The sequence below is a fragment of the Scyliorhinus torazame genome, chromosome 3 (genome assembly GCF_047496885.1).
Source record: "Scyliorhinus torazame isolate Kashiwa2021f chromosome 3, sScyTor2.1, whole genome shotgun sequence".
In the NCBI taxonomy this organism is placed as follows: Eukaryota; Metazoa; Chordata; class Chondrichthyes; order Carcharhiniformes; family Scyliorhinidae; genus Scyliorhinus; species Scyliorhinus torazame.
In genome coordinates, this window is record NC_092709.1 from 266,176,611 (window position 1) to 266,190,813 (window position 14,203).

The 14,203-nt window shown below is 49.4% G+C and overlaps 1 protein-coding gene across 3 annotated transcripts in view; it reads right to left on the minus strand.

Moving 5' to 3' along the window:
* The window catches only part of zfr (zinc finger RNA binding protein), a 157,426-nt gene that overhangs the window by 90,350 nt on the left and 52,873 nt on the right, over positions 1-14,203 (minus strand). For all 3 annotated transcript variants that reach the window (XM_072497212.1, XM_072497211.1, XM_072497213.1), the window contains exon 7: positions 5,270-5,490. In XM_072497212.1, the coding sequence (XP_072353313.1) occupies positions 5,270-5,490 (221 nt within the window). The remainder of the gene's footprint in view (positions 1-5,269; positions 5,491-14,203) is intronic.

Genomic DNA, 14,203 nt, shown 5'->3' on the forward strand with positions numbered 1-14,203 from the left:
ATGTGTGGAGTGGTTTAATTGGAGTTAGTAACAGGTATAGATTGTAAATTTTAGTTTTTCCTTGTGTTTAAGAACTGTTTATCTGATAATTGTAAAACTATTTTCTTTGGTGTTAATGTGGTTTATTCTGTGTTTAAATTAAAGTTTGTTTAACATAAAAGATACCGATTGGTCAGAGTCATCACACCTGGGCGAAGTTTTCTTTCCTCTCAGTTTTACAAACTTAAAAAAAACTGTTTGGGGTTTTTGTCCGGTATCCTAACAAATGTTGGAGTCTGGTCCGGTCTCTCAACACTAGTTCCCTAATTTGGCAAATCATCCTTTAGTCAGCAAAGCGATTCTAACCCAAAGTATATTTTACTTCTGCATTTTCCCCCCATTTATTTTTGGACCCTGTTCCTGACTGGAGAATGCATGTCTCTGGAACGTTAGATCCTAAAGTTCCACCTTCTCGCCTGTTCTGCCGTGAGATCATGGTCCATCTGAATACCAATGCCTTCCCACTTCGCCTCTCAGTTCAGCGTTGCCAATCTCAGCACCTTTTCTTCCACCTGATAGTTGTGGAAACATAGCATCACAGCTCTTAGTGGTTCGTTCGCCTTTTGTTTCAGCCAGAGCGACTGGTGAGCCCTGTCCAACTCTAGAGGGAGGGATGGTCCTCTTCCATCAACTCGCCAAACATCTCTGCAGGGTACTTTGTCGGCCTCTGGACCTCCATCGCCTCAGACAGTCCCACAATCCTTAAATTCAGCCTTTGGAACCTGTTCTCTCGGTCCTCCATTTTGGCTCTCAGTCCTTCGTTGCACTCCCACCACCCTCCGCAGTTCCTCACCTATCGAGGTGAACTAGTCACTTATGTTGTTACAACGCCTCCTCCACTTCCTTCAATACCTCTCCTTGCTCCCACACCTCTGTCGATGACTTTGCCAAAGCCCCCTTTCACAGGGCAAGAGTCTCATCCACCCACCACTTGAGCGAGGTCATCATCGTGCGATTCTTGTCAAAGTGCTTAGAAAACCGCTCAAACTCCCCTGCCATCACTTCGGCCAGAGTAATGGGCGCGGCCCCACTTAACAAGCCTGCACCCACTATCTTTCCTCCTGCTGGACTCCCCTCCAAACTCACTGGCAGATTTTCACTCGCCCCCGTTTCCCCTGATTCTTCATCTGGATTTTGGCAGCCTTTGGCTGCTTTAGACTTTCCCACAAATGTTCATACCAAATTCTCCACACAAACTGGAGTCCAAAAACCAAAAGCCCTAGCAGGAGCCACCCAACACGAGACCTCCACCTACATGTCGCCACCTGAAGTCCTTGTAAAAATAGAATTAGTTGACAATCATTTTGTGAATAGTATCCATAATGTAATTTGAATTAAATTTTAGGTGTGACAGAGAAGGGAGAGTTGCAAACCAAAGTTTTAAAATTTAAGTAAAGCATACTATGCAGGAATGGGAGATGAAATGACCGGTTTTTCAGCTGTTAATGGGTTAACCTGCAGAGAGAGAGAGGGCGCGCGAGAGAGAGAGGGCGCGTGAGAGAAAGTCAAAGAGATCTAGGAGTACAGGTCCACAGGTCATTGAAAGGGGCAACACAGGTGGAGAAGGTAGTCAAGAAGGCATACGGCATGCTTGCCTTCATTGGCCGGGGCATTGAGTATAAGAATTGGCAAGTCATGTTGCAGCTGTATAGAACCTTAGTTAGGCCACACTTGGAGTATAGTGTTCAATTCTGGTCGCCACACTACCAGAAGGATGTGGAGGCTTTAGAGAGGGTGCAGAAGAGATTTACCAGAATGTTGCCTGGTATGGAGGGCATTAGCTATGAGGAGCGGTTGAATAAACTCGGTTTGTTCTCACTGGAACGAAGGAGGTTGAGGGGAGACCTGATAGAGGTCTACAAAATTATGAGGGGCATAGACAGAATGGATAGTCAGAGGCTTTTCCCCAGGGTAGAGGGGTCAATTACTTGGGGCATAGGTTTAAGGTGAGAGGGGCAAGGTTTAGAGTAGATGTTGGAGGCAAGTTTTTTTACACAGAGGGTAGTGGGTGCCTGGAACTCGCTACCGGAGGAGGTGGTGGAAGCAGGGACAATAGTGACATTTAAGGGGCATCTTGACAAATACATGAATAGGATGGGAATAGAGGGATACGGACCGAGGAAGTGTAGCAGACTGTGGTTTAGTCGGGCAGCATGGTCGGCACGGGCTTGAAGGGCCGAAGGCGCGGGCGGGAGGGAGGGAGGGAGGGACGGAGGGCGCGGGCGGGAGGGAGGGAGGGACGGAGGGCGCGAGGGAGGGAGGGACGGAGGGCGCGGGCGGGAGGGAGGGAGGGACGGAGGGCGCGGGCGGGAGGGAGGGAGGGACGGAGGGCGCGGGCGGGAGGGAGGGAGGGACGGAGGGCGCGGGCGGGAGGGAGGGAGGGACGGAGGGCGCGGGCGGGAGGGAGGGAGGGACGGAGGGCGCGGGCGGGAGGGAGGGAGGGACGGAGGGCGCGGGCGGGAGGGAGGGAGGGACGGAGGGCGCGGGCGGGAGGGAGGGAGGGACGGAGGGCGCGGGCGGGAGGGAGGGAGGGACGGAGGGCGCGGGCGGGAGGGAGGGAGGGACGGAGGGCGCGGGCGGGAGGGAGGGAGGGACGGAGGGCGCGGGCGGGAGGGAGGGAGGGACGGAGGGCGCGGGCAGGAGGGAGGGAGGGACGGAGGGCGCGGGCGGGAGGGAGAGAGGGACGGAGGGCGCGCGCGGGAGGGAGAGAGGGACGGAGGGCGCGCGCGGGAGGGAGAGAGGGACGGAGGGCGCGCGCGGGAGGGAGGGACGGAGGGCAGAGCGCGCGGGAGGGAGAGAGGGACGGAGGGCAGAGCGCGCGGGGGCCGGGCCGGAGGGGGACAGAGCGTGCGGGGGGGGGGGGGGCCGGAGGGGGACAGAGCGCGCGGGGGGGGGGGGGGGCCGAGGGGGACAGAGCGCGCGGGGGGGGGAGGATCCGGAGGGGGACAGAGCGCGCGGGGGGGATCCGGAGGGGGACAGAGCGCGCGGGGGGGGGGGGGGGGGGGCCGGAGGGGGACAGAGCGCGCGGGGGGAGGGCCGGAGGGGGACAGAGCGCGCGGGGGGGCCGGAGGGGGACAGAGCGCACGGGGGGGGGGGGCCGGAGGGGGACAGAGCGCACGGGGGGGGGGGGGGGGGGGGGGGGGCCGGAGGGGGACAGAGCGTGCGGGGGGGGGGGGGGGCCGGAGGGGGACAGAGCGTGCGGGGGGGAGGGGGGGGGGGGGGGCCGGAGGGGGACAGAGCGCGCGGGGGGGCCGGAAGGGGGGGGGGGGGGGCGCCGGAGGGGGACAGAGCACGCGGGGGGGCCGGAAGGGGGGGGGGGCCGGAGGGGGACAGAGCGCGCGGGGGGGGCCGGAGGGGGACAGAGCGCGCGGGGGGGGCCGGAGGGGGACAGAGCGCGCGGGGAGGGGGGGGGGGGGGGCCAGAGCGCCCGGGGGGGGGGGGGGGGGGCCAGAGGGGGACAGAGCGCCCGGGGGGGGGGGGGGGGCCAGAGGGGGACAGAGCGCCCGGGGGGGGGGGGGGGGGGGGGGGCCAGAGGGGGACAGAGCGCCCGGGGGGGGGGGGGGGGGGGGGCCAGAGCGCCCGGGGGGGGGGGGGGGCCAGAGGGGGCCAGAGCGAGCGGGGGGGGCCAGAGGGGGACAGAGCGCTAGACAGAGACAGAGCGCTAGACAGAGACAGAGCGCTAGACAGAGACAGAGCGCTAGACAGAGACAGAGCGCTAGACAGAGACAGAGCGCTAGACAGAGACAGAGCGCTAGACAGAGACAGAGCGCTAGACAGAGACAGAGCGCTAGACAGAGACAGAGCGCTAGACAGAGACAGAGCGCGAGACAGAGACAGAGCGCTAGACAGAGACAGAGCGCTAGACAGAGACAGAGCGCTAGACAGAGACAGAGCGCTAGACAGAGACAGAGCGCTAGACAGAGACAGAGCGCTAGACAGAGACAGAGCGCTAGACAGAGACAGAGCGCTAGACAGAGACAGAACGCTAGACAGAGACAGAACGCTAGACAGAGACAGAACGCTAGACAGAGACAGAACGCTAGACAGAGACAGAACGCTAGACAGAGACAGAACGCTAGACAGAGACAGAACGCTAGACAGAGACAGAATGCTAGACCAAGACAGAGAGAGCTAGAGCAGGGCTTTGAGTCTAGAGGCTGGGGCTCTGCTACCCTCACTATCCTCTCCCACCTATAACAGCAGCCGGAGCCATTACAGGATACAACACCTGGCTTGTCCACATAAATCAGCCCAGCCCTGGGACCGGCTGAATGGGGAACACATCCACGCAGCTTGGCAATGTTCAGGCTCACTCATGTCACACAGTCTGATTCTTCCCAGTTCTTCTGCCACTCCATCGCTCTTCATCGGCCCCACAACCACCCCCGTTAAAGAATGAGTTCTTCAAAACATTTGCGATTCATCCTTACCCAAGAAAGGATATACTTACGATGGAGGGAGCGCAACCAAGGATTACCAGACAAATTCCTGGGATGGCCCAATTGTCGAATGAGGAGAGATTGGGTCGACTAGGATTGTATTCACTGGAGTTGAGAAGAACGAGAGGGGTTCTCATGGAAACATATAAAATCCTGACAAGATATCAAGGGGTATGCAGAGAGTGTGGGAGTATGGTGCTGAGATAGAATCTCAGCCATGGATACACTGAATGGCAGTGCAGGTTCCAAGGGCAAATGACCTACTCCTGCTCCTATTTTCGATGTTTCCATTTGCCTTTACTGCTTCGCCCATTCAATGTGAAAATGTAATCTCTCATTCTAATCTCTGCTTTTGCTACATGTTTCTCCGATGTCCATATTTATACTTTAAATCGCTTAACGAGATGTTTATTGACAACTTTCTAACAAGAGTCTTGCATCATTACTAAAATCCCTTTCTACTTGAATTATGTTTCTCAATGCTGTTCCACCCATTTCCCAACGTCGCTTATTTCCAAGGATCCCTTAACGTGGAATATTTAACTGGCCTGTCGCCAGATCGCAGTAGTGGCGACATATAATTTAAGCTGAATTTTGTACTCCTAAAACAGTGTTTGATTTCTAAACATTTTGGGCATCACAAGTAATGAAACACAATATTGCTTGGAGGAGGGAACATATGAAGTAATTAATTCATGTTGGAAATGTAACTGAAGTTATATCCAAATTGGAAAATAACCTGCAAACTAATCATTTAAAAAAATTATGTCCACAATGCAATACATTCTTACCTGTGGCCCGGCACAACTAATCTTGCAAACATCACAGTAATGGATCTGAGGTTGTTTAGGTGGCTGCTTTGGTTTCGGTTTATTCTGGAATGGCACTTTCTTTGTGAAAGTAGTCCCAGCCCAAGCTGCTGCTTGTTTTTGTTGTTGCTGTTGCTGTTGTTGTTGGTAGTAAGACGAAGCGGCAGAATACACTGCAGCTTCATATCCAGCATACGTAGCCCCTAGAAAATAATTATAAAGTGAAAATGCTACTGTCCAGTCTTTTTTCAAACAAATTCACTTGAACTGAATTCCCTCCCGGGTGCATTTCCGTTTTGATAGGATTATGAAAACATATGAAAGATGGACAGGAAAAGACCCAGCTGACCAGTCAAATTCGCCCCATAAACATGATCTAAGAATTTTCAACATCCTACAGCGGTCACAAGAGCTTTTCAGTGAATAAAATTAAAAACCCACAGGCAAGGGGGGAAATAAATCTGGAAAATTTATTTCAAGCCCAGGACAGGAGTTATATTTTTCCCAACAAATAGATAATAATAATAATAATAATAATCACTTATTGTCACAAGTAGACTTCAATGAAGTTACTGTGAAAAGCCCCAGTCGCCACATTCCGGCGCCTGTTCAGGGAGGCCGGTAGGGGAATTGAACCCGTGCTGCTGCCTTGTTCTGCATTACAAGCCAGCTGTTTAGCCCACTGTGCTAAACCAGCCCATGATAAATAAATCATACAACTAATTCAAGTTCATCCATATTGGAAATTACAGAACCCAGTTGTTGAAAAGACTCCGAGGCTTTTGCTCCAACTACCTAGTCCCACTACCTAGAGGACAATTCCTTATGTTCATCAATACTTGCAAAACTTTCTGACAGCGGTCTTAAATGTCATTTCATAATTTGAACCATGTCCTCGCCATTTAGCTTGAAGTTGAAGATGTTTTTTCGACTTCCAGTGGCGGCCATGGAGTGAGTGGTCGCACACAGGCTCGAAGGCATTGGTTTGGGAATTTTATACCCGTTAGCGGGGGTAACTCCGGCAGGAAAGTGGTGTGGAAGGTGTAGAGGGAGAGGTTCTCCCCAAGATTAGCATGCCTACTTGCTACCAGACCAGCATAAAAACAGTTATAAAGACCTGGCTATGGAGTTGGAGGAGACCCGAGGCGCAGCAACAATTGTGAGAATGGCGGAAGGGGAAGAGTCGTCGCCAGTGGGAAAACCCCAGATGGAACAGTTGATGGCCTTCATCAAAAAATAATTTTGCCAGCAAAGAAAGGAGATGCATGGCGACTGGTCAAATGCCATTGAGGGAGCGGTGGCACCTCTGCAAGGATTGATGGACTGGGTAGAGAAATGCCCAGAGGTGCAAGAGATGACCGATATGAGAGGCGGAGATGGTAGTGTCTAACCAGAGTGATCGGATCATGTCCTTGGAGGCGGAGATGGGGATCCATGCCAGTCCCTGCGAGTGAAAGTCAAGGGGCAGGAGGACAGGTCCAGGCGGCAGAACGTACGTATTGTGGGTCTGCCAGAGGGTGTGTAAGGAACGTGATGTGTTAGGTGTTCTGGATCCGTGGAACACATACAGGTCACCAACACTTGAAATAGTGCAACACTATTTTATTGAATCAGTAACTGTTTAACATACTCACGATTGTGGGTTTACACGATACTAGCTTTCACTAAAGACCTTTGCCTTGTCCTAACCAGTCGATGCACTCAGCACATGGTGAATGCCTGTGTTACAGGCTGAGAGCTCTGTCCTCCTAGCTAGCTGCAACTCGAATGAGCAGGAACTCTGATGTCCCCTGTCTTTATAGTGCGTGTGCTCTAACTGGTGATTGTCTGCGGTGTTGTGTGTGTTGATTGGTCCCACTGTGTGTCCATCAGTGTGTGTCTGCACCATGATATACTGGTGTATATTATGACAGAACGAGCGTCATAAAATATGTTGAGGATGCTGGCAGTGTTGGTGGAAGAGAGGGTGCTGAACTAGACCCAGTGAGCAGAGGGCAGGGGAGCCGCAGCAGGCGCTGGTTGTGCGGTTGCACAAGTTCGTGGAGAAGAGCTGGGTAAGGAGCTAGAGGCAGCTTTGTGGGAGGATGCTCTGATTAAAGTCAACACGTCTTCGTGTGACAGGCTCAGCCTGATACAATTCAAGGTGGTTCACCGGGCACACATGACGATGGCCTGGATGAGCAGGTTTTTTGGGGTGGAAGACAGATGTATGAGGTGCGCGGGAGGGCCTGCAAATCATGTCCACATGTTCTGGGCATGTCAGAAGCTTGGGGATTCTGGCAGGGATTTGTGGATGTCATGTCCAAAGGTGTGCAGGTTAGGTGGATTGGCTATGCTAAATTGCCCTTAAGTGTCCCCCAAAAAAAGATTAGTTGGAGTTACGGGGATAGGGTGGAGGTTGTAAGATAGATTATGAGAGTAAACTTGCTCAGAATATAAAAACAGATAGTAAAAGTTTCTACAAATATATAAAACAAAAAAGAGTGGCTAAGGTAAATATTGGTCCTTTAGAGGATGAGAAGGGAGAATTAATAATGAGAGACGAGGAAGTGGCTGAGGAACTGAACAGGTTTTTTGGTTCGGTCTTCACAGTGGAAGACACAAATAACGTGCCAGTGACTGATGGAAATGAGGCTATGACAGGCGAGGACCTGGAGATGATTGTTATCACTAAGGAAGTAGTTATGTGCAAGCTAATGGGGCTCAAGGTAGACAAGTCTCCTGGCCCTGATGGAATGCATCCCAGAATGCTAAAAGAGATGGCTAGGGAAATTGCAAATGCACTAGTGATAATTTACCAAAATTCACTAGACTCTGGGGTGGTCCCGGCGGATTGTGAAATTAGCAAACGTGACACCACTGTTTAAACAAGGAGGTAGGCAGAAAGCGGGTAATTATAGGCCAGTTAGCTTAACTTTGGTAGTAGGGAACATGCTGGAATCTATCAAGGAAGAAATAGCGAGGCATCGGGATGGAAATTGTCCCATTGGGCAGACGCAGCATGGGTTCATAAAGGGCAGGTCGTGCCTAATTAATTTAGTGGAATTTTTTGAGGACATTACCAGTGCGGTAGAGCCAATGGATGTGGTATATCTGGATTTTCAGAAAGCTTTTGACAAGGTGCCACACAAACGATTGCTGCATAAGATAAAGATGCATGGCATTAAGGGGAAAGTAGTACATGGATAGAGGATTGGTTAATTAATAGAAAGCAAAGAGTGGGGATTAATGGGTGTTTCTCTGGTTGGCAATCAGTAGCTAGTGGTGTCCCTCAGGGATCAGTGTTGGGCCCACAATTGTTCACAATTTACATAGATGATTTGGAGTTGGGGACCAAGGGCAATGTGTCCAAGTTTGCAGACGACACTAAGATGAGTGGTAAAGCAAAAAGTGCAGAGGATACCAGAAGCCTGCAGAGGGATTTGGATATATTAAGTGAATGGGCTAGGATCTTGCAGATAGAATACAATGTTGACAAATGTGAGGTCATCAATTTTGGTAGAAATAATAGAAAAAGGGATTATTTAAATGATAAAATATTAAAACATGCCGCTGTGAAGAGAGACCTGGGTGTGATAGTGCACGAGTCGTAAAAAGTTGGTTTACAGGTGCAACAGGTGATTAAGAAGGCAAATGGAGTTTTATCCTTCATTGCTAGAGGGATGGAGTTTAAGACTAGGGAGGTTATGCTGCAATTGTATACGGCGATAGTGAGGCCACACCTGGAGTATTGTGTTCAGTTTTGGTCTCCTTACCTGAGATAGGATGTACTGGCGCTGGACGGTGTGCATAGGAGATTCACTAGGTTAATCCCAGAGCTGAAGGGGTTGGATTACGAGGAGAGGTTGAGTGGACTGGGACTGTACTCGTTGGAATTTAGAAGGATGCGGGGGGGGACTTATAGAAACATATAAGATTATGAAGGGAATAGATAGGATAGATGCGGGCAGGTTGTTTCCACTGGCGGGTGAAAGCAGAACTAGGGGGCATAGCCTCAAAATAAGGGGAAGTAGATTTAGGAACGAGTTTAGGAAGAACTCCTTCACCCAAAGGGTTGTGAATCTATGGAAGCAGCTGAGGCTCTTTCATTAATTGTTTTTAAGATAAAGATAGATCGTTTTTTGAAGAATAAAGGGATTAAGGGTTATGGTGCTCGGGCCGGAAAGTGGAGGGGAGTCCAAAAAAGATCAGCCATGATCTCATTGAATGGCGGAGCAGGCTCGAGGGGCCAAATGATCTATTCCTGCTCCTAGTTCTTATGAATGGGCTTGGGTACGGTGCTCTTTCCAAGGGTCGGTGCAGACGTCGATGGGCCGAAAGGCCTCCATCTGCACTGTAAATTCTATGATTCTATGATGTCCACGGTGCTAAAAATGAGGGTGGCCCCGAGTCCAGAGGTGGTGATTTTTTGGAGTGCCGGAAGGGGATTTATGTCCAAATATACCAGGACACTGGCAGGGAGCCGACGAAGAGGCATGGTTTTAATAGGGCCACGGTGGTGTTGTACCGAAGGAAGATTCGGTTTGGGGTATTGTGCCCGGCGCAACTGTGGATCACATTTGAAGGCCAGGAGTACTACTTTGAGGCGCCAGAAGAGGCCAATTACTTTTTACGGGATCATAAACTGGTGGTGAACTGAGTGTTGGTGTTAGATGGAGGAGGGGGAGTTGCCAGAGATGTTGACACAGGTGTCATAGATTATCATAGAATTTACAGTGCAGAAGGAGGCCATTCGGCCCATCGAGTCTGCACCGGCTCTTGGAAAGAGCACCCTACCCAAGGTCAACACCTTCACCCTATCCCCATAACCCAGTAACCCCACCCAATGCTAAGGACAATTTTTGGACACTAAGGGCAATTTATCATGGCCAATCCACCTAACCTGCACATCTTTGGACTTTGTCGATCATGTTAATCCCAAAGGGGAAGGATCTGTTGGAGTGTGGGTGGTATAGCCACATTTCGTTGTTGAATACGGACGTGAAAGTGCTGGCTAAGTTGTTGGCAGGGAGGATATGGAATGTGTGCCGGGGTAGTCGCTGAGGATCAAACGGGTTTTGTAAAGGGCTGCCAACTCTCTAGCAACATCAGCAAGCTGTTAAATGTGGTTATGACTCTGTCGGGGGGGCGGGTGCCGGGAAGTCATTGTTTCTATGGATGCAATCGGGAGGAGTGGAGATATTTTTATTTGAAATTTTGGGTAGGTTTGGATTTGGCCCGAAGTTTGTGGTGTATGTCGCCCCGGTGGCACGTGTACGTACAAATGAGAGAGTTCAGAGTTTAGGACTGCATAGAGAAACGAGAGAGGGGTGTCCGCTGCTGTCTTTGTTGTTCGCGTTGACGACTGAGCCCTTGGCGATGGCCTTTAGGGGGTCTGTGGAGTTGCAGGGGATTGTGAGGGGGAACAGGGAGCACCCGGTGTCGTTGTACACAGACGACTTGTTGTTGTTTGTGCCGGAGAGTATGGGTAAGATCATAGGAATACTGGAGAGGTTTGGGGCCTACTCTGGGCATAAGTTAAATGTTGGGAAGACTAAGGCGTTTCCGGTGAATACGGCGGAGTGGGGGCTAACTTGGAGGTGCTGCCATTCAAGGTAGCTGGGAAAAAATTCAGGTGACGAGGGAATGGGCTACTATGCACAGGTGGAATTTGACAACGTTGGAGGAGATTGGGAGGATTTTATGAGATGGGGTACACCTGACATTGGCAAGGAGGGTGCAGGTGGAAAAGATGAATGTGCTGCCAAGGTTCCGGTTTGTTTTCCAGACCCTCCCAATCTTTCTCCTCAAGGCCTCCTTCTGGAAGTTGTAGACAGTGATTTCGGAGTTTATATGCCGGCTCCGCTGCCATTAGCTCCGGGGAACCCGGTGGTACAGTCGATGGTGAAACCTGTTGAGGAGACACTTCAAATTGATGGGGATGTTGGGGTTGATGCCACTGTGTGGGAATCATAGATTTAAGCCAGAGGAGATGGATGGGAAGTGGAGGGAGATGGGGCTGAAGAGGGTGAGGGACTTGCACTCGGAAGAGAAGTTTGCACGTCTGGATGAGTTGCGGGAGAGGTTTGAGTTGCCGAGTGAATTTAGATATATGCAGATGAGGGACTTTGCGCGAAAAGAGTGGAGGGTGTTTTCCAGGTTGCTGGAGTACACTTTATTGCAACAACTGCTGCTCCTGGGTGAGTTTGGGGAGGGTAGGATTGGGGATATATACGGGTGGTTGGGGGAGCGGAGGGATGGCGAGAATGAAGAACAAATGGGAGGAGGAAGTTGGGGGGGGTAAATAGGCTGGGAACAGTGGTGTGAGGGGATGCGGAGGGTAAACTCAATCTCCTCCTGCGTGGGGATGAGCTGGATCAAGTTTAAGGTGGCGCACAGAGTGCATATGACCCGGGCAAGGATGAGTGGGTTTTTTTCAAGAGGTGGCTGATGAGTGCGAGGGTGGCTGATGAGTGCGAGAAGTGTGGATGGGGGCCGGTGAATCATGCACACATGTTTTGGGGTCGCGAGAAGCTGGAGAGATACTGGGAAGTGATGCTTGGGATGCTATCCGAGATTGGGGGGGGTGGAGGTCAGGCCGGACCCAATGGTGTGAATGTTGGGGTATTAGAAGTGCCGGACCTACTGGAGGGGAAGGGGGCTGATGTTGTGGCCTTCGCCTCTCTAATTGCCCGGCGAAGGATGTTGCTAAATTAGATGCCTGGCTCGGGGACTTGTACGAATTTCTCTGGTTGGAAAGGTTTAAGTTTGAGTTGATGGGGTCAGCAGAGGGCTTCAAGATACAGTGGTTTTTTTTTTTTAAATGTGTTCACGGGATGTGGGTGTCGCTGGTTGGTCAGTATTTATTGCCCATCCCTAACTGCCCTTGAGAGGGCAGTCAATAGTCAATCACATTGCTGTGGGTCTGGAGTCACATGTAGGTTTGACCAGGTGACAATGGCAGATTTCATTCCCTAAAGGACATTAGTGAACCAGATGGGTTTTTATGACAATAGTTTTATGATCATCAGACTTTTAATTCCAGATCTCTATTGAATTCAAACGTCATCATCTGCAGTGGCGGGATTCAAATCCTGGGTTTCTGGTTTCTAGTCCAGTGACAATACCACTACGCCTCCGCCTTGTTGATGACGGTGTTTGAGGAACTATTAATCGCGCAGGGATGGGTAAAAGGGGGAAAATTGTACAAACTGTGGACTGAATATGTGGAGCGTGTTTTGTATATGTTGCTGTTTTTTAAACGTGTAGAATAAAATACATTTTATGAAAAGAAAATTTTCCTATATAGTTTAAAGAAAAAATTGTACTAACATTATGTTCGGAAAGAGTTAACGTTCCTGAGTACTTAAGTTAGAATTAGGGTTTTAATTATTTAATAGATTGCATTTGTTTAATAGACTGCACCAATATATACACACATATATATATATATAAATAAAAAGGGGATACAGTTGACACTGTTTTGTTGTGAAGAACTAATTACTGAACACAATAAAGCCGAGCTGAAGTGGTCAAAACTCGCTTCCTAGTTCGTATTTTAGATTATCATCAGAGCTTAACATCTCATCATTGCTGGTATTATGTTCCTTAATAAGGCTCCTTAATAAGATAATTTGTTGACTACCTTCATCTCTTTTGCAATTAATCTTGCCCATCAGCACCAGACTTTCTAAATCATGATTTATTACATGCCCAAGAAATTACAACTGTCTTCCTGATCTTACTCAGCAGAGTTCTTTTGGTCTCAAATTTTACTCGCAGCTTTTCATTGGACAAGTCACACTACCAAGATATATCTTATTATTCACCTCAAACCACAGCTCTGTAACCTCAACTCTTTTTTTACATTGCTTCACTGATTATCCAACACTGATTATCCATGTGCCAAAATTGGTGTGATTTAGCATTCCAGAATTCTCAGCTTTGTTTTCACATCCAATTTTGAGGTTTACCATAATTTTTTTCATTTTACAAAATGCAACGCTAGCCATTCCAATCCTTGGTCTTATATCTTGGTCAAACTTTCCACCTAATGTTAACACACTTCCCAGGTAACATTTGTAGACCTCCTTGATCTTTTCATTCTTCACGAATCTTGCATTCTGGTATAATTTTCTTTTTGGGTACAAGACATTTGTTTTCTTGCAATTTATGCTCAGCCCATTGTTCTCAATTTCATTCACTATTTTTTTTATTAAATTGTCATTTTCAATTTTGCATAGTGAAACTTTTGCGTCCGATATTTACAATTTATACGGTTCTTAGAACATAGAACGATACAGCGAGGTACAGGCCCTTCGGCCCACGATGTTGCACCGAAACAAAAGCCATCTAACCTACACTATGCCATGCTTCTTCCATGCTTCTTCCTTTGGTTTCCCTAGGTTTCCTCCTCATTTCCTCTCCTCTTCCTTGTTTTTGTCTGCCCTCCCCATCTCTCTCATTCACTATTTTAAAATCAAAATCTTTTGCAGTTTCTCTTCAGGGTTGGTAATAAGAATGCTGTGATCACCATCCAAAAATCCAGCAAGGTCTTCAATCCAGCAAGGTCTTCAATCTCTCAAAAATATTTTCATTATACAAACTGTATAAATCGGAGGAGAAAACATACCAGTCTGACCTCTCTTTTAATCGTTTTCAACTTTTCCAGCTACAGTTATTCAGAATAAAGATTTTTATCACTCCAGTTTTGTTGCTATCAAGAATAATAATCTTTATCAGTGTCACAAGTAGGCTTACATTAACATTGCAATGAAGTTGCTGTGAAAATTCCCTAGTCACCACACTTCGGCACCAGTTTGGGTACATGGAAGGAGAATTCAGAATGTGCAATTCACCTAACAAGCAGGGGCTGGTTTAGCACACTGGGCTAAATTGCTGGCTTTTAAAGCAGACCAAGGCAGGCCAGCAGCACGG